Source organism: Salmo trutta, chromosome 27 (assembly GCF_901001165.1).
Source record: "Salmo trutta chromosome 27, fSalTru1.1, whole genome shotgun sequence".
Classification (NCBI taxonomy): Eukaryota; Metazoa; Chordata; class Actinopteri; order Salmoniformes; family Salmonidae; genus Salmo; species Salmo trutta.
This window is the reverse complement of record NC_042983.1, coordinates 18,998,398-19,019,453: the sequence shown is the minus strand read 5'-3', so window position 1 is coordinate 19,019,453 and position 21,056 is coordinate 18,998,398. Positions and strand designations below refer to the sequence as shown.

Sequence of the window (21,056 nt, the reverse complement as noted above, 5' to 3'; positions counted from 1 at the left end):
TTAATAAGAACCATGTTATCCTGCGCCCATAAGGCCATGTGTGGTAAAGCTGGCTGACAGGCAGGCAGGCAGCAAGTCTAATCCAGGTGAATCCCAACTACACACGGCTGGGCTGGAGGAGAAGGTGCATATATGGATTTAGCAGAGCTCATTAGCTCCATATCGCATTTGAGGAAAGGTGAGTGTGTAAGCAGGAGGTGATCGAGGCTAACAGACTCAGAACACTGACCTAAAGTGGTTGTAGGGGTTCACTGTCTGGTGTTTATTTATTTATTTTCTTTACCCCTTTTTCTCCCCAATTGGTAGCTACAGTCTTGTCCCATCCTGCAACTCCTGTACGGACTCGGGAGAGGAGATGGTCAAGAGCCATGCGTCCTCTGAAACACGACCCTGCCAAGCCGCACTACTTCTTGACACACTGCTCGCTTAACCTGGAAGCGTGCCGCACCAATGTGTCGGAGGAAACACCGTATAACTGGCCATTGTGTCAGCATGCATGCGCCCAGCCCGCCACAGGAGTCGCTAGAGCGTGATGGAATGAGGACATCCCGGCCGGCCAAACCCTCCCCTAACCCGGACAACACTGGGACAATTGTGCACCGCCTCATGGGTCTCCCGGTCGCAACACAGCCCGGGATCGAACCCGGGTCTGTATTGACGCCTCAAGCACTGCGATGCAGTACCTTAGAACGCTGCGCCACTCGGGAGGCTTGCCTGGTGGTTTTAATTAAAGTCACTGATTGGGGAGAGTCCTACCTGCCCCCCCAGGCATAAACCAGATTACAATCTGAACTCACCCCTGATGTCCTAAAGAAGTAAAAGGACACCTCTACCTCTTCCAACTCCACAGCCAGATGACAGCTGTTGGGCATGCTTTGAGGGGGCTTAAATGAAAAGCTATTGCCATGTAATTAGTCATTAGATAAAGCTACTTAGCCTAAAGCTACATTTTCCTAGAGATTCACCACAAAATGACCACAGTAAGATGAAAGAAAGAGGCCATCAGTAGTCCGCACCGTGACTAAATTTACAAACTAACGTGGGAACAAGAGGCACCTATGAGATATTACCAGGAATTCCATGGCATTGGTCAAGCCATAAAATACTTGATACTATGATCAGATACTTTGCAATGCAATCTGAACACTTTTCATATGGGACAAACTGTAGCCTACTAGGCTATAGAGTTAGAGGCTATTCTCATTGACGTACATTTAAGGAAAGGCAGTGCGACGAGATTTCAATTTACATAATATGTACATAAACTTTTCAATTTACATTACATCTTTGCCTTACCTTTCATTGTGTCTGGCAATGTGACATTCTTGCTCTGCAGCTCCAAATGTACCGTAATTATCAGCATCACAGTAGCCACTAAGCTTGCAAATTATTAAACTACATGAGCAACTGCTCTAAAACATTAGCTACACTCTTGAATAATGCAACCAAACCATATTACGCTCTTGAATAATGCAACAATTCACAAGCATATGCAGACAATTAAAGGGTTTATTTTCTCGTTTGTACACGCATTAGCTAAATGTAGCTTGCAAGACAATAACACTGCTAGCTAGCTATGCTAGCAAGTAACGTTAGCATATTGAACGTTTACCCCTCTCATAAAAGTACAGTTTCAGTGTATTAAAGTTACATTCGAACAAACCAGGCTTAATGCTATCAATATGGAAGTAATTCCATAAGGTAAATGCAAAATTGCCCTATCCCACCTTTGACAAGAGGAATACCAACACGGGTGCCCCCCCAGGAGTGTGAGCTCAGCCCCCCCTCCTGTACTCCCTGTTCACTGATGACTGGGTGACAACGCACGACTCCAACTCCATCATGAAGTTTGCTGACGACACAACAGTGGTAGGCCTAATAGCCAACAATGACGAGACAGCCTACAGGGAGGAGGTTAGTGCCTTGGCAGAGTGGTGCCAGGGGCTACATCACTGCCTTGCAGGGCAACTCCACCACCCACAACCGCATGGCTCTCCCAACACATCATCGGGGCACGCTGCCTCCAGGACATCTACAGCACCCAGTGTCATAGGACGTCCAAGAAGATTATCAAGGACCTCAGCCACCCGAGCAAAGGCCTGTTCACCATGCTACTATCTAGCAGACGGAGACAGGGCAGGTACATCAAAGAAGGGCCAGAGACACTGAAAAACAGCTTCTATATCCAGGCAATCAGACTGTTGAAAAGCCATCACTAGCCGGATACCACCCGGTACTCTGCCCTGCACCTTAAGAGACTGCTGCCCCGTGTACGTATAGAGAGACATTGAACACTGATCACTTTAGCAATGTTTACCTACTGTTTTACCCACTTTATATGAATATACTGTATTCTAGTCATGTCTCATCCTATATAACTATTGCTGTACACACTTTTTCTATTCATATACTGTCCATACTATCTATACACACCATTTAAATATACATTTATATTCCGGACTCCGACATTGCTCGTTCTGATATTTCATAATCATTATTATAATTTGTTTTACTTTTTGGAGAATGTGTGTATTGTTATTGTATTGCTAGATATTACTGCACTGTTGGTGCTAGAAACATAAACATTTCGCTGCGCCTATGATAAAATCCGCAAATCTGTGTACGCGACAAATAAACTTTCATTTTGATTTGAAAACGGCGATAATTCCCCTGGTGATCAGCGTCTTGCTGCATACTTCTTTCCTGGAGCAGCCAAGTGGGGGAAAAACACAGTTGTGCTTCCGTTTTCTTACAGATACAGCAACATTTTTAGAATGTAAGAGGCTGTTAGTGCAGATTCAGGTGAAAACTCAATAAAACAAGTCACAAATATAATGAAAATGTCTATACATGTTGTTTCAAAAACATTGCTCTGCTATTAGTATTTGTACTGTATGAATGTTGGCCTTAACGAGACAATTCTGTTCACACTGCCCTGCTTACAGCGGGTCAACTGTTGGATGAGACCTCTAGAAGTAGTGTTAGAGATGTGAGAAATACCAAAGTTTACATGTCTCTTGAGAATCGCTACCTCTCAAAATTCTTCTTAATTCTCATCAATGAGAACAAACCCTTAGTGGCTGTATCTGGAACAAATACTATCAGAGTAAAAGTTGCTTATTGTTTTTCAGATAAAACAGCTGTTTATGGGAAAGTGATTTTTCTCTCTATGTCCACTTCTTGCAACTGCAAGCATGGGACAGCGAGGCCAAGTGCATCAGGTCAGTCTCTGTGCAGCAGGGGCTTATTAGTAGCCTATAGAGAGGGAGACTGTGTGTCTGGGACTACAATGGTGGCCTGGCTGGCTCATGGGTGATTGGACTCAGGCCAGACTGGTTTAGTCCTGGGTCACTGCCCTTTTGTCTGCCCAGCCAACTCTCTCACTCCTGGTCCTGGGGGGATATCTCCATACTTAATGGAAAGTGATGGCTTCCTCTCAGCTGAACGCAGTGAAAACGTACATACAGTGCATTCAGAAAGTATTCAGACCCCTTGACTTCTTGCACATTTTGTTATGTTACAGCCTTATTCTGAAATGGATTCAATTGTTTTCCCCCCTCATTAATCTACACACAATATCCCATGATGACAAAGCAAAAACAGGTTTAGACATTTTAACACATTAAAAATAAAAAACTGAAATATCACATTGACATAACTATTCAGACTTTTTACTCAGTACTTTGTTGAAGCACCTTTGGCAGTGATTACAGCCTTGAATCTTCTTGACGCTACAAGCTTGGCACACCTGTATTTGGGATGTTTCTCCCATTCTTCTCTGCAGATCCTTGAAAGCTCTCCACAGTTATTTCAGGTCTCTCCAGAGATGTCTGATTGGGTTCAAGTCCGGGCTCTGGCTGGGCCGCTCAAGGACATTCAGAAACTTGTCCCAAAGCCATTCCTGCATTGTCTTGGCTGTGTGCTTAGGGTCGTTGTCCTGTTGGAAGCTGAACCTTCACCCCAGTCCTGAGTCCTCTGGAGCTGATTTTCATCAAGGATCTCTCTGTACTTTGCGCCATTCATCTTTCCCTCACCTGATTTGTGGAGTGCTGCAGAGATGGTTGTCCTTCTGGTTGGCTCTCCCATCTCCACAGAGGAACTCTGGAGCTCTGTCAGAGTGACCATTGGGTTCTTGGTCAACTCCCTGACCAAGACCCAATTGCTCAGTTTGACCAAGCGGCCAGCTCTAGGAAGAGTCTTGGTGGTTCCAAACTTTTTCAATGTAAGAATGATGGAGGCCACTGTGTTCATGGGGACCTTCAATGCTGCAGAAATGTTTTGGTACCCTTCCCCAGATTTGTGTCTCGACACACTGTCAACTGTGGGACCTGACATAGATAGGTGTCAGCCTTTCCAAATCATGTCCAATCAATTGAATTTACCACAGGTGGGCCCTAATCAAATTCTAGAAACATCTCAAGGATGATAAATGGCAACAGGATGCACGTGAGCTCAATTTCGAGTCTCATAGCAAAGGGTCTGAATACTTAGGTAAATGTGACTAGTTTCAGGAAACTAGGCATATGTCGCGCGTCACTACATCACAGGAGCACCATTTGAACGTAATGGCAGAAATGCCTTCTGGAACATGTGAACTTTCATGTGCCTTAATAACAAACTTGTATGCCATTTGTAAATACGAATAAAATGGTTAAATTACGAGCCTAGCTTGTTTAGCCATGGAAAAAGACAGCAACATTACCGCTAGCCATGATTGGCTGAGATAATGAGTCTGCTGGACATGCCGAGAGATTAGTTTGGATTGGTCTCCGATGTAGCGCGCTTCTGTCTATAATATGAGCTGGGCAGTATGTGTAGATAATCCTTTCTTACACTGCTTTTTTGAAAGATAGTACTGCATAAGTTTTGCTCTCCACTTTCTGGAAGACCGAGTTTGGAAATCAATGGAATTAGAGTATGATACGTAAGGAAAGTGAGAGAATTCTGCCGTTTGATTGCAAATATGCAGACAGAGTCGAAAAGAGAACACACAGAAGGCTGTTGTATAAAACACCCATCTCCGGATTACATCTTCAAACTAAGGGCAACCATGGCATCCGTGACAGAGAGGGAGAAGCGTCCATCCATGTATACGGGTAAGAGAGTCTAGCGAGCTACATTTCCAGATATTACACGTTTCTAATTTAGTCAGAAAGTTGTTTTCATTACAAGTTAAAGTGTACTGTTAGCTAGCTAGCTAATGTTAGATGGCTGTCTAGCTAGCTAACGTTACTTGTATGATCTGTTTAGTAATATTATTCTTATCGCAGAGCCATTTGCATTGCTAGTTATAGTCTAATGTTAGCTAGCTAACATTAAACCTGGTTGGTTAGCTACCTGCAGATTCATGCAGGGTAGTAACGTTATGAGTTGGGATTATGGTTAATTGTTTAGCTAGCTAGCTACATGTCTAAACAAAAGACTCCACTATGCAAGTAACTATTTCAATAGATTGTTTATGATGTCACTGCGACAACTGTCGATAGACGTAGCTGGTAAATTCGTTCTGGCTATCTACTCCGATTTCAGAGCACTCTAGTCTGAGTGTGCCAGAGCGCAGAACATCTGACACATTTACAAACGCTCAACACCGGTTGAATATGGCCTGTGTCAGTAAACGTTGGCAAAAAAGCGTAATTAGGGGGCCTCCCGAGTGGCGCAGTGTTCTAAGGCTGTGCCACTAGAGATTCTGGGTTCGAATCCAGGCTCTGTCGCGACCGGGAGACCCATGAGGCGGTGCACAATTGGCCCAGTATCGTCCGGGTTAGGGGAGGGTTTGGCCGGCAGGGATGTCCGTCCCATCGCGCACGAGTGACTCCTGTGGTGGGCCGGGCGTAGTGAACACTGACACGGTCGCCAGGTGTACTGTGTTTCATCTGACACATTGGTGCGGCTGGCTTCCGGGTTAAATGGGCATTGTGTCAAGAAGCAGTGTGGCTTGGTTGGGTTGTGTTTCGGGGAACGCACGGCTCTCGACCTTCGCCTCTCCCGAGTCTGTACGATTGTTGCATCGATGAGACAAGACTGTAACTACCAACTGGATACCACGAAATTGTGGAGAATAAAGGGTATATATATATTTTTTTAAATTTTATAAGCGTAATTAAATTGTTGCCAGCAGCACAGTTGCAGTCACCAAAGCTCTGGATAACATAAAAACAGCCTAAACAGCTCTGATAGGGCGAGTAAAATGGTCAGAATGAGCTGTTCTCTCGTTTGTGTCTAGAAGTATCTAGCAAGCTAGCCAACGTTAGCCAGTTAGCTTGGATGCTTGACTGTTGCTGTTAGGTCAGAACGCTCGGATCAACCCTACTTTTCAGCAAGAGCATCCAGTGTGTGCTCTGGACGCTCCAAGAGCGAAATGCTCGGAATTTACAAACGGCCAATCCGACAACGCTTTGAGTTTACGAAAGCCCAGAGCACACTAGCACTCCAGATTAAATTTATGAACACACCCATAGTATACACCAACCTAGGTGTCTTGAAGTCTTTGGTTGTTTAGTACATAGCCTCATATGTAAATCTTTAAAGAGATGGGTGGGGCAAAAGCTTTTAAGAGGGTGTGAACGAAACATTCAAGGGCCATTTTGTCAAAAGTGAGGTTACAAGTTTATCAACTTTCAAAGCAGAATTACTTTCCCATTGTTCCTCAACTGTAGTGCATGACATACCATTTTCTGGCTCTGAGTCTCTACTTCTATCCAATGTAAAAAACACAATTTCAAATTTTGCTGAATAAAACTGACTCGAGCCGGTCGGTCACAAATATGGTATTTCTGTTTAAAAAAAATTATAAATCTGCAAACATTTCTAAAAACCTGTTTTTGCTTTGTCATTATGGGGTATTGTGTGTAGATTGATGAGTGGAAAAAAAACATTTAACCAAGGATGTAACGTAACAAAATGTGGAAAAAGTCAAGGGGTCTAAATACTTTCCGAATGCACTGTACATAGATTACAATGAATTCCCATGATGTAATAAGAGTGTGTCATATGTTCTCTAGGAGAAACAAGGAGTGTCTGAGGTCAGCCTGTCCATCTTTGTTTCCACATGTCAGAAAACAGAGAGTGCTATTACTGAACCAACCAGCACCACATCTGATCCCTTCCCCTAACCTTGACCCGGACTTACCTGAGAGGCAGAAGGAAGCCGTAGCGGATCACCACCCCCAGCCCCCACAGGACCGTCAGCCTCAGACTGATGTGCTGGAAGTTGTAGTTGCTACGGGTCAGCAGGTTCCATGACTCCAGCTCCTCAGCAGAAAACCTCTTGGTCACCTCGTCGTCCATGATGCTCTCAACTCCTTGCCGGCAGAAGTAGAAAATGTCGGACATCTCAAACTCGGAGGCATGGTCCAGGTCCCGGTTACTGCCACTGCGCCGGATCTCCTTGATCTCCTCCTCCAGGGAGGTGGGCTCCTTGGCGATGATGGCTGCAATGCACCCGGGAGACATGGGAAATGGTTAACCACTACCAATTTACCCATCAGACACACTCATTAACAACAACAACACAAAACACACTCATACACAGAGCCCGTCACTCACCATTAGAGTAAGGCTTGTACAAGAGATGGTTGTTGTCCTTGGCTCCTCTTTCAATCCTATGCGTGGCCCACTAAAAGCAGAGTCATTTAAAGTAGACTGATGTTAGCTTACATTTTGTAGAGAAAAAAACCTTCTGGCTCATTCAGACAATAATCAAATTCTAAACAATAGACTGACCAAATAAAATGTCATAAAATGACTAACAGCTTCATGCCTTATTACAGAAATGATAGGGCGGTTTGACAGATTAGATAATAAAATGACAGCTAGGCCTGTATTGGTATGTCCACTGTCTTTTATCCACAACACTTGAGTTCATAAAGACTTGCAATACATTTCAGACATGATCTCAACAAGTGCCATTTTCAATAGGCCTATATTTCAGAAACTAAAACAGTAGAACATCAAATCTGTTAACGCTACTATAGTGATAAGGTATTGATATTAGTTGGTGTTACAGTTCCAGGGCAGACAGATATTGTGAGGGGAGTCTGTCCCCACAGAACAGTAGAGTGATTAGATTGTAATATTTTATTTTCCATTTTTAAACGCATTCACATAGTAGTTGTTTGTTTTATGTAGGCCTAAAATAACAGTCACCTAAGCTGAATGCGCTGCAGATGTGGAAACTGTATCTGTATGTGCACACCTAGACACATACTCATCTAGTAAGAGGCTGGAAAAGCACAGAGTGTTCCCCATGCCTTAGCAATAACAGGCAGAACAGGAAGGATGAAGTGGGAGGAGATCTGCTGTTCTCAACCTTCACTCAACCCCAGGCACAAGTTCACACAACACATTACATCTTTATAAGATCCTGATGTTCACAAAGACAGACAACAGAGCAGAATTCTGCTGCCAGAACATTCCAATCTGCTCAAGCATCCATCTTATACATCCATGATACTCCAATACAGTTCTGAGAGCCAAATGGAAGTAGCTCAGGGCACCTCGCTAACAAAAATGCTAAGAAGGTGTTCACATTCTAAAAGGCTTTACCAGGCAACTGGCCATGCCAGTAGTTGAGGTTCATCTGATCAACTGCTGCACAACATTCCTCTGACAAGACAGAACTGGACATTTACTAGACTGACCACCTGTGGAGAAGATCACTTCAACAGAGGTAGAGGCAAAGCATCTTTGCTACTATGTGGTGCAAGGCCAATGTCAACAGCACTACAGACGGACACAGTTCTCTTTAGAAACTGAAATTGACCGTTACGCCTTTTGAAAGAACACTGCTCACCGAGGGGAGATTTTACAGTTGAGTACAACAAAATCCTAGCTGACATCGAAATACCATGACATGTGAATCATAAGACTAAAGGGCAGCTTATAGGGACACCCATGTGTTTGTTCGGGTGTAGGCTAGTAAAGGAGGAGAATAGCAATCCTGTTGAGTCAGTAAACCGGAATAAGGAAAAGCAAGGCCAACACATCAATTATGGCAGAGGGGTGTGGTAGCGCATGATTATGATTATGCAAAAACATTGCTGGTGTTTGATACCTCTACATACTCACTGCATAGGCTAGATTGAGTTCCAAGCTCCCTTGTCCATTCTCTACTCTGCAGTTGATGTAATCTTGCTGAACATAAAGTGCTATGTCATCAGTCTGGTATAAAAGAGAGCCAGGTATATCTTTGCGAGATTACCCTTCTCTGCATGAGATCTGGTATACTAAGCCTGGAGAGAAAGTTCCTGTCCATACCCTAGATCAGAGATCATCAATTAGATTCAGCCGCGGGACGATTTTTTTCTGGAGCGGATGGTCGGGGGGCCGGAACTTAATTATAAATCATTTGTAGTCTACAAATTGACCGCAAGAAGCCCAAACATATATAATATTTTCAAACCTTGCTTACATTTGTATATGATCATGTGTCTCTCTATTACGAGTGGGAATACTTGGGAACAGATTTCTTAAATTAAAATCATTTGGAGCTGATTTCCTGGTGTTTTACAGTCTTTTATGTCCCCCAAAAATAATAATAATAAAATAAACGGTTTTTTTTGGGGGGGGGGGGCAAATAAAACCACCCGCTGGCTGCCAGTTGGAGACCCTGCCCTGGATAGCAAGACGATTCCCAGAGCCCAGCTCACACATAGGCTGCTACATGCACATATACTGGTTATGAGGTTACATTCTTGACTCAAGTTACCAGCAGCACAGGATGTGATTTCCACATGTTGGAGACTTTAATCATTGAAGCAATACCAAGGTCTTGTATTTGCAGAAACCAAGTGAAAAATAACCTGTCATACAATCACCTAGTTTCCAACAATCTGTCATTTTAACCCTTTACTTCTACCATAAAAATGCTGGTTGACTAGACTAGGCACTACTGCGAGCTGAAAAGCTCTCATATATCAAGCCCCTGCCATCTCCCTCCAGACCATTTATTTTTGGCACTAGAATTCTCTCTCAAAGGGGTTCGCTGGAAACTGCTGACAGGCTTACTATCGACACTTAAGAAAGGAAGAAAGAGGGTGATAACCTTCTCTGGTTTCAGCTCTAGTTCAGTTTTAGCAAGGGCTCACTAGTGAGATGTGACCAGGCAGCTAGGCTCCCACCAACCATTGAAACTTCAGATTCATCATATTGAGAGACGCTTTTTAACCCATCAGTAGGCTAAACAAGGCCAGAATGGTTGGTCAAGTAGGGTCAGAAGCACAGATCCTACAAAGTAAACTTCATGCCTAAAGGTCTATTTTCATTGACAAGAATTTAGAATAATTTTTTGAGATTCTCGAGAGGTATCGATTGTCGAGAGACATTACTGCAATGTTAACTTGCGTATTTCTCACATCTTAAACGCAGACTTGTCCTTTCTGCGCTCCACAGCCAGGTGGACAATCCTCTCGTACACTTTTTTCATCACCCACTGCTTCGAACTTTTGCAGATGATTTATTTGTACACGCATTAGCTAAATGTAGCTTGCAAGACAATAACACAGCTAGCTAAACATTCTAGCTACCTCTGGAGGTTGCACACAACACTCGCCCGACAGTTGCCCCCCTCTAAGCAGGGCAGTGTAAACAGATTTGTTTCGTTGAGCCCAACATTCATACGTAATTTGTTTTAAGGTCATTTTAATAAGCTGAAACTATACTTTTATATTCGTATGAGAGGTGTAAACGTTCATGTTTGATATGCTAACGTTACTTGCTAGAATGTTTAGCTAGCTGTGTTATTGTCTTGCAAGCTACATTTAGCTAATTCGTGTACAAATAAATCATCTGCAAGAGTTCGAAGCAGTGGGTGATGAAAAAAGTGTACGAGAGGATTGTCCACCTGGCTGTGGAGCGCAGAAAGGACAAGTCTGTTGTCTACAAGAAGCCAGAGTCACTGCCCCCAAAACCCAACATCTCTGCCAACATCGCCACAGTGCCAAAGCCAGCTGCCATTATTACCAAACACACAAAAAAATTCACCAGCTGAAGAACATTCTGGAACCTGCCTTGAACATTAAACCAACACAAAATCCATATTCAGTTACACTGACGTTGTAGTATAATATAGAATTCCTAGTATGCTCACAACTGCATTGTGGTATAGATATTGCTAGCTTTTGTACATACTGTATGTATATAACGGTGTTTTTTATCATCTTTTTTACACGTGTACTGCCCACCAGAGCCTGGACTTGAACCCGATCGAACATCTAGAATGTCTCGCCTGATCCCGCCTGCCTTCTGCTTTTGTGGACATTTATTCCCATTGTTAGAGTGGTCAGTATATTGTCAGCATATAGACAATCTTTGATCACCATCACTAGCTAAACATTATCTAGGTAGCTAACTTGATTGTTCTTAGATGTACTGCTAAAGTTAAAAATAATTGGATTGATGTAAACATGGGCTAGAGAAAGTTTCCTTTGACCATATTTTTTGCTCCAGTCTCAGCACTATTGAGATTGACATAAGAATTTAAAACGGGTAAATCCATTTGAATTCAATCACTTGTTGACTGTATCCCTTTAACGTCAATTATCAGATTCACATATGTTGTAGCTTAGACCTTACATGTTCTAAGGTTTTTGTGTTGTGCCCGCCATAGGTTGAGACAAAACATGCTCTTGAATAGGTCGATATAAAAAAAACCTCACAATACGGTGCAGAGCGTTCAATTTGGCTGCTGGGGGGGCAAGGAGACCCCCAGCTCCGCTAAAACCATTGACAACAACGTGCCATTTTCAAGGGATTGTTAAATATTATAAATATTTGGTTTTTAATATCATCACCTCTTTAAGAGGATAGTCAGTCAACATTAAGTTCTATCAGAGTTATACAAATCAAATTTTATTGGTCACATACACATTTTTAGCAGATGTTATTGCGGTTGTAGTTAAATTATTGTACAGCAAGTAACTGCCTGCTTTTCATGATCAGTAAACATATCCTATCCATTTGGCATGTAGCTAGCTAGCTAAGCAAACAACATGTGTCATTTAGCTTACTTAGTCAGAGATTAGGCTTTTGGAAAGAGCTTGACATCGGCGAGTCCTCGTCCTGGTAAAGTTGTCAGTTGGACTATAGTCATCACCACTGTAGATGGCAAGCAAATCAAACAATATTTGGATGCAAAACTATAATATTAAAACTATAATGTAATATGTACAGAGGGATCTGTTAACAGGATTGCATTAACAAAAAGTAAACAAATGTTTGCATTTCAGAAAAACAAGATTTGTTGCAGCTAATTTTCTGCAATTATACACATTTTGCCATGACTTATGCCATGTTATTGATATCTGAGTGAGAGTAACTAACTGTTTTTTATGGTTCGGGCTAGGCCCCTTAGTTCCAGTGAAGGGAAATCTTAACGCTACAGCATACAATGATATTCTAGACGATTCTCTGCTTCCAACTTTGTGGCAACAGTTTGGGGAAGGCCCTTTCCTGTTTCAGCATGAAAATGCCCCTGTGCACAAAGCGAGGTCCATACCCAAATGATTTGTCGAGATCGGTGTGGAAGAACTTGACTGGCTTGTACAGAGCCCTTACCTCAACCCCATCGAACACCTATGGGATGAATTGGAAGGCTGACTGCGAGCCAGACCTAATCGCCAAACATCAGTGCCCGACCTCACTAAAGCTCTTGTGGCTGAATGGAAACAAGACCCAGCAGCAATGTTCCTAAATCTAGTGGAAAGCCTTCCCAGAAGAGTGGAGGCTGTTATAGTACTCCATATTAATGCCCATGATTTTGGACTGAGATGTTCGATGAGCAGGTGTCCATATATTTCTGGCCATGTAGTGTACGTTTCGAAATTGCACATTGTTTATTTTACTATTCTAACTCTCAACAGTAATTTGAGACCCAGACTGAGTTCCTAAATAAAATAGTTTTTGTAGGCTATCCTCACGTATCAGAAATAACTTGTTTACTGATCATAAAAATAATGCAATTACTTGCTGTGGGCTCTAACTCTGATAGAGCTAAATGTGCGCAATTGTTTTGCATGAAATAATCGGAAATTTGTAGTTCTGACTAAGCTCCTCGAGGTGATGATATTACAACCAAATAGTTAACATTTATTTAACAATCCCTTGAAAACGGCATGCAGTTGTCAATCGTTTTAGCGGAACCTGGGGGTCTCCTTGCCACCCTGTAGGCAAATTGAATGTTCTGCACCTTATTGTGACGTTTTATTGATAACGACCTATACAGGGTCGATGTCATTACAATCATAGAAATATAATGTATAAAATGAACCTTTCCTTCAGACCACAGCAATTAAGCTGGTACATCATTGAAATGTAAATTGAATTGACTACCACAAAGATGGCCGCCATTCCACCCACCGTCAAATGTCAACTTTTGACATGACCATTTTTTCTATTATCTATAGTTCAATACGTTTCCTAAGGATTGACAGCATAATTTTAACAACATATATTCCCATTCAAGTCAACATTCTCTGATGTGTGGACCTCTAACCATCTTAGTGGTACCATTTGAAAGTTGAACTTTCAATTGAATTCCATTTTAGTACATTTATCAGCCAAAACATGACACCCACCCTGTATTCAAGAGCATGTTGTGTCTAAAGAAATGGTTGGCACAACAGAAAAATAGATTATATAAAATAGGGTCTAAACTATAACATATGTGAACATGAATTTGAGTTTACACGTTTATTTTTGCACCATTTTTATTTAAAACTTTTTTTTAAAGAAATTATAAAGTAGTTTGACAACCCTGTTCATAAGCTTTTAATTTATATAAATCTCAACCGTTTATATTTCCCAGTGATTTAGACATGTCTCATGGTAAACTTTGAGCATCTTTATCTCTCAAATGTTTTGGCATTCAGGTCCAAAAAGTCACTTTCTGAACACTTCTACAATGGGGAAATATGTATGGAAGGTTTCGTACAAATCAAAATGGGTGCTGTCGAAAACGGACGGAATTCAAATGGATTTACCCAAAACCTATATTGACAAGCATGACATTGTTGAGTCATTGATTTCAGTGAGACTGCTAACTTTATTCTTGTGTGCTATTACACACTCATTATATACAGTGTACACCACATGTTCTGCCTCAGCCTCCCTGTGACAACATAAGGGTTTGGCAAGACTTCATGGGAAGGAAATGAAGCACAGTGAAAATACAAACCTGAAATGAACTCACACAATGGAGCTTTGATGTAGGAGGTGAGGGATTGGAGGTGGGGAGGAAGCGCATGACCTACACAAAACTGCATTCCCATTCCTAAGCCCCAGTTTAGGTCAAGTGCACGTTCACACAGGAAACTGCCACATCACTGCACGGTGAGCATAATCCATGCACTCCACTCAAGTCTACTTTAGTCATAAATGTTGTGTGAAATGTATATGCCTAGCATCCATTAGTGATCATTCATATTAATCATACATGTGCAAATGTCAGATGTGATGTCCTCTCTGACCACAAACTGATAACATCAACGAACCCCTGCAAACAGTCAAGTGGTTCACACTCACCTCAAAGATCTTCAGTAGTGTTTTCATGTAGAGCTGTCGAATGCCAAAGGACACTCCAAAGATTGCAGGCACGATGATGAAGACCAGCAGTAGGGTGAACCACACCGTGAAGGAGATGCCCAGGAGAATGCACAGCAGGTTATCAAAGGGGTTGAAGTCTAAGAACAGGCCCATCTTGAGGCTTTAGGGGGAAATGTGGGGATCGTACTACACAGAATATAAAGGCTAGCCAACAGCAGGAGAGGACAGTGCCTCACTTGTTAGCCTTTTAGGACCTTGGTCTCAGTTCTCAGCCAGAACAGGGCCTTCATTAAGACGTCTGAGGGACCAGACTCCTCCTCCAACTGGCCAGTGAATCCATGGCTGTAGAGGACAGCATCTTGCTACTGCCTCTCCCAGCTTTATAAATATGTTACAGCAACTGGGCCTTCCAGTCAAGTTATTTTCTTTAGCTTCCTATCATTCAAACTTATTGTGGTGCATTGGTCGACAATGAAAAACTGAGAAGAACTCAACAAAAAATAATAATTCCATCCTGCACTACTCTAAAAAAATTATCCATTTGTTTAAAATGTGTCAACAATAGAACAAAAGCCTTTGCTTTTGGAGCCTGAAAGGGATTGAGAATATTGTGTTGAAATGATCCAAAAGTAGCAAGTCTCTTCAGTTGAGCATCCCATGCACCTGTAAGAAATTTAAACAAAAACGGAAGGTTAGTCTACTCTGTTAGTTAACAAAGGCAAAGGACTCTGGTTACAACCATTGAAAACTCCCAGGTGTCCCAAAGGTATTAGGCCTTCAACTCAACTCTGCACCTCAAAGCCAGTTCCATTTCATCGTTCCCCTCTAATCAGTGACTGATTTAGACCTGGGACACCAGGTGTGTGCAATTAATTATTAGGTAGAACAGGAAACCAGCAGGCTCCGGACCTCGTAGGGTAAAAGTTGAATACCCCTGGCCCAGGGTTAGGTGGTATACCGCATTTTACGGTAAACCGGTATTGATGCACAGAACGGTTTGGGGTTTTACTTGACCTTCTATAACGGTATTTGAATGTTTGGATTGTTAAATGTGATGCGCCGTGTGTAATGTCTGTTTTTATAGTTTACTCTGCTACCTGAGTTATCTCTCTCCGCTCTCCCTCTTCATGCCGCTTTCCACACAGACCAAGCCGCGCCCCGTCACTCAAGGAGCGCATTTGTTGTTGCTTGACCATGAGACACTTGCATTCAGTCTGCATGGTCAATGCAGCACAAGCAACAATGTTGATGACAATGATGCTGTTTTCACTTCTTCTGCTTCAGTAAAACAGTACATTCGGAAAGTATTCAGTCCCATTTACCTTTTTCAACATTTTGTTACGTTACAGCATTATTCTAAAATTGATTAAATGATCTGTTTTCCTCACACAATACCCCACAATGACAAAGCAAAAAGTATTTTAGAAATTTTTGCAAATGTATTAAAAATAAAAAACTGAACTACCTTATTTGCATAAGTAATGGGTTATTTTTGAACAGTCATCCAACTCGGGAACACAGGCCTCATTCTAGAACTTTCCGACCTAAAGATCACTGTCATCATGATTTGACCATGTATTTTTCCAAGTTCCCATTTGTTTTGAAAGCACCATAAAACTCTTGGTACCCTTCGCCATCTCATATCTGTGTGAAGCTGGATTCAGTGCTCTCGTCTGCATTAAAACCAAATATCGATCCAGGTTGGATTTGACAGCAGAGATGAGGTGCGCACTGTCGACCACGCCCCCTGACTTTGAGAATCTCCGACTCGACATGCATCAAGCACACCCATCTCATTATTGGTGGTGAGATAATGTATCTTATGTCTGACTAATTTGCAATGGACTGTCATCGCCCCACATTAAAAGTATGTGATGGTGAGTTGAGAAGACCAATCAGAAATATGGTTAGAATGTTTTTCAATTGACTTCCATAGCCCCAAATAAAAAAAGTTAACATTGGCTGATAATTAGGCTACATAATTTTTTTCACATAGTTGGGGGTCGCAAGAATTTTCAGATATCAAAATGGGATCGTGAGCCAAAAACGTTTGGGAACCCCTGCTGTACAGGCTTTTATCTTTTCATTCTGTCATTTAGGTCAGTATTGTGGAGTAACTATCCGCAGTTCTCTTATCATAGCCATTCAACTCTGTAAATGTTTTAAAGTCACCATTGACCTCATGGTGAAAACCCTGAGCGCTTTCCATCCTCTCCAGCAACTGTTAGGAAGGACCCCTGTTTCTTTGTAGTGACTGGGTGTATTGATACACCATCCAAAGTAGAATTAATAACTTCAGCATGCTCAAAAGGATAGTCAATGTGTATTTGTTTTTGACCCATCTACCACCTCTTATTTGTGAGGCCTTTGAAAACCTCCCTGATCTTTGTGGTTGAATCTGTGTTTGAAATTCACTGCTCGACTGCAGAACCTTACAGATAATTGTATGTGTGGGCTACAGAGATGAGGTAGTCATTCAAAAAGCATGTTAAACACTATTATTGCACACAGAGTGAGTCCATCCAACATACACTACATGACCAAAAGTATGTGGACACCTGGTCATCGAACATCTCATTCCAAAATCATGGTCATTCATATGGAGTTGGTCCCCCTTTAGCTTTCTTACATGGCACATATTGCACTTTTAATTTCTTCTCCAACACTTTTTTTTGCATTATTTAAACCAAATTGAACATGTTTCATTATTTATTTGAGGCTAAATTGATTTTATTGATGTATTATATTACGTTATCAGTATTGTTGTAATTATCATTATTACAAATAAATAAATAAAAATTAAATCGGCCGATTAATCGGTAGCGGCTTATTTTGTCCTCCAATAATCGGTATCGGCATTGAAAAATCATAATCGGTTGACCTCTAATTTAGCCACAAGAGCATTAGTGAGGTCAGGCACTGATGTTGGGCGATTAGGCCTGGTTCGCAGTCGGCGTCCCAAATCATCCCAAAGATGTTTGATGGGGTTGAGGTCAGGGCTCTGTGCAGGCCAGTCAAGTTCTTCCACACCGATTTCGACAAATCATTTCTGTATGGAACTCACTTTGTGCACTGGGGCATTGTCATGCTGAAACAGAAAAGAGCCTTCCCCAAACTGTTGCCACAAAGTTGGACGCACAGAATCGTCTAGAATGTCATTGTATGCTGTAGCATTAAGATTTCCCTTCACTGGAACTAAAGGGCCTAGCCTGAACAATGAAAAACAGCCCCAGACCATTATTCCTCCTCCACCAAACTTTACAGTTGGCACTATGCATTGGAGCAGGTAGCGTTCTCCTGGCATCCACCAAACCCAGATTCATCTGTCAGACTGCTAGATGGTGAAGCGTGAATCATCACTCCAGAGAACGCGTTTCCACTGCTCCAGAGTCCAATGGCGGCAAGTTTTACACCACTCCGGCTGATGCTTGTTATTGCACATGGTGATTTTAGGCTTGTGTGCGGCTGCTTGGCCATGGAAACCCATTTCATAATGCTCCCGACGAAGTTCTTGATGTTGCTTCCAAAGGCAGTTTTGAACTCAGTAGTGAGTGTTGCAACCGAGGACAGACTATTTTTACGTGCTATGCACTTCAATACTCGGCGGTCCATTCTGTGAGCTTGTGTGGCCTACCACTTCGCAGCTGTGCCGTTGTTGCTCCTAGACGTTTCCACGTCACAATAACAGCACTTGCGGTGCCACGTTGAAAGTCACTGAGCTCTTCAGTAAGGGCATTCTACTGCCAATGTTTGTCTATGGAGATTGCATGGATGTGTGCTCGATTTTATACACCTGTCAGCAACAGGTGTGGCTGATATAGCCGAATCCACATACTTTTGAATATATAGTGTATTATATGAATTGTTAAGCAGATGTTTTATCCTGAACATATTTAGGCTTGCCATAAACAAAGGGGTTGAATACTTATTGACTCAAGACATTTCAGCTTAATTTGTACAAATTTCGAAAAACAAAATTACACCACATTATTGGGTATCGTGTGTAGTGCCCTACAAATGCAAAACGCAGTAACTTAGTGTGAATACTTTCTGAAGGCGCTCTATCTATCTATATGGTTTGGTTCTGCACCTAGGTAAAATGTGTTTTATATTGTATATTTGGTTATCTCCTCATTGACTATTGAACCAAGCATTCCATAACAATGAAAATACTATATTTTAAATCAGGGGAGGATGGAGAACTATTTACACTTAAAAATATATATATAATAATAAAAACTGCCATATGTACATCTTTGGGCAACATGACCAAATTCATATAGAAATGTGTTGTAGATCAGTCACTCATTGAAAGCAAGCATAAGTGATAGATCTGTTCTATGTTTGCTGTTCTATGCTTCCTGTTCTTAAGTTTTGTTTTTGCGTCTTCTACTTCCAGTTTTGTACACTAGATTCAAACAGCTGAAAATAAAATATTTTTGTTAATGGAAAATATATTTCACAGTGGTTTAAATGGTACAGTGATTATCTACACTATACTTGCTTGTTTCGTCACAAACTGAAATTAGGCAAACTATTAGAATTCTAGCAACCAGGTAATAGCGGAGCGATTTCTGCATAGTGCACCTTTAATAAAGTTAGAAATTCGATTTTTTTTTTAATGGACATTTAAAAAAAAATTTGATTGTTCTCCATCCTCCCCCGATTCCGAATATAAAATGTTCATTGTCATGCTTGTTTCAATAGCTGTCGAAGAGAGAGTACCGAATATCCAAATATAAAACACATTTTACCTATGCTCCATATACCTATGCTCTCTAAAAGTTTACTTTCCTGTGGGTATTGTTTGAAATTTCGGACAAACCGATGTAGTAAGTTTAAATGTAATTGTATTTAACGTTATGGCTTGTATGAATATTTACACGATTATACAGGTATTCGTTTCAGGCTGTAATTACATACCAATTAATTGTGTATTACACCGCCAGATCAAATCAGACTAACGTACAGCTAACCAGCCGTTTCTGGTGTTATAGCTAGCCAGGAAAGCTCGATAGCTAGCTAGGCTGGCTATTTACAGTATAATTACATTATTTTGAGTGTAGAAATAGAGGGGGCTTGCTATGTACCGTATGATAATCGATAAAATGATGCAGGTACATTTAACAAAAAATTATTAGTAACAGATTTGACAGAGTTGCTAGCTACAGTAATGTGTCACGATTCATGCATCCCCATATATCAACATCACACTACTAGCTGGCAAGCTAACTAGCTAGGCTAGTATTAAACTGTCGGGTTTTGAGTGCTAGCTAGCTAACGTTAGCTTTCTATCATGGAAGACGACGTTGTAACAATACGAACAATTAACTGAAACGTGTTTAGTTGCATGAATGTACTCACTGGTACCCAAGGTTGTCCGATCAGCAACGATGTTAGCCGTATTTGTATCGGGCTTTGTGTCGGACCTCTCACATTGTTGTCTCCACCCGGTGGTTATCCGATAGTTGCGTGGATGCAACGTGATGAAAGAATTTCTGGATGAACTATGATGCTGCGCATCAGATGTTCCTGCGATAATCTCGTTGGTTTTGGTGTCTCGTGTTTATCAGAAGGAACAAAAACACCCTCCCTCCTTGTGTCTAAACTGACATCTGGTGGTGGGACGTGGAAACACTGAAGCATGGCTGAGTACTGACCACAAAATACAAATTTGCAATGCGTAACGGTAGGTCCAATATTGAGGGCAATCATACATCTAATTTATTTAGTTAAAGCAATCCACACTAGACTCAATATAAATCGTAATCTCACATCATGATTTACAGTTGAAAATATACTGCTAAAAAAAATAAAGGGAACACTTAAACAACACATCCTAGATCTGAATGAAAGAAATAATGTTATTAAATACTTTTTTCTTTACATAGTTGAATGTGCTGACAACAAAATCACACAAAAATAATCAATGGAAATCCAATTTATCAACCCATGGAGGTCTGGATTGGAGTCACACTCAAAAATAAAGTGAAAAACCACACTACAGGCTGATCCAACTTTGATGTAATGTCCTTAAAACAAGTCAAAATGAGGCTCAGTAGTGTGTGTGTGGCCTCCACGTGCCTGTATGACCTCCCTACAACGCCTGGGCATGCTCCTGATGAGGTGGTGGATGGTCTCCTGAGGGATCTCCTCCCAGACCTGGACTAAAGCATCCGCCAACTCCTGGACAGTCTGTGGTGCAACGTGGCGTTGGTGGATGGAGCGAGACATGATGTCCCAGATGTGCTCAATTGGATTCAGGTCTGGGGAACGGGCGGGCCAGTCCATAGCATCAATGCCTTCCTCTTGCAGGAACTGCTGACACACTCCAGCCACATGAGGTCTAGCATTGTCTTGCATTAGGAGGAACCCAGGGCCAACTGCACCAGCATATGGTCTCACAAGGGGTCTGAGGATCTCATATCGGTACCTAATGGCAGTTAGTGTTCCCACATGACCATATGTTACAGCGCCTTTTTATGGAAGACAAGAGCTGACCAAATAGCCGCGGG

At 41.8% G+C, this 21,056-nt stretch overlaps 1 protein-coding gene across 1 annotated transcript in view; it reads right to left on the bottom strand.

Moving 5' to 3' along the window:
* The window catches only part of LOC115164517 (glycerol-3-phosphate acyltransferase 4), a 41,926-nt gene extending 21,857 nt beyond the window's left edge, over positions 1–20,069 (bottom strand). The window contains exons 1-4 of the mRNA XM_029717073.1: positions 19,906–20,069; positions 14,521–15,204; positions 7,549–7,618; positions 7,133–7,433 (exon numbers count right to left, since the gene is read on the bottom strand). Coding sequence (XP_029572933.1) covers positions 7,133–7,433; positions 7,549–7,618; positions 14,521–14,694 — 545 coding nt within the window. The 5' untranslated portion in view covers positions 14,695–15,204; positions 19,906–20,069. The remainder of the gene's footprint in view (positions 1–7,132; positions 7,434–7,548; positions 7,619–14,520; positions 15,205–19,905) is intronic.
* Between the last annotated feature and the right edge of the window lie 987 nt (positions 20,070–21,056).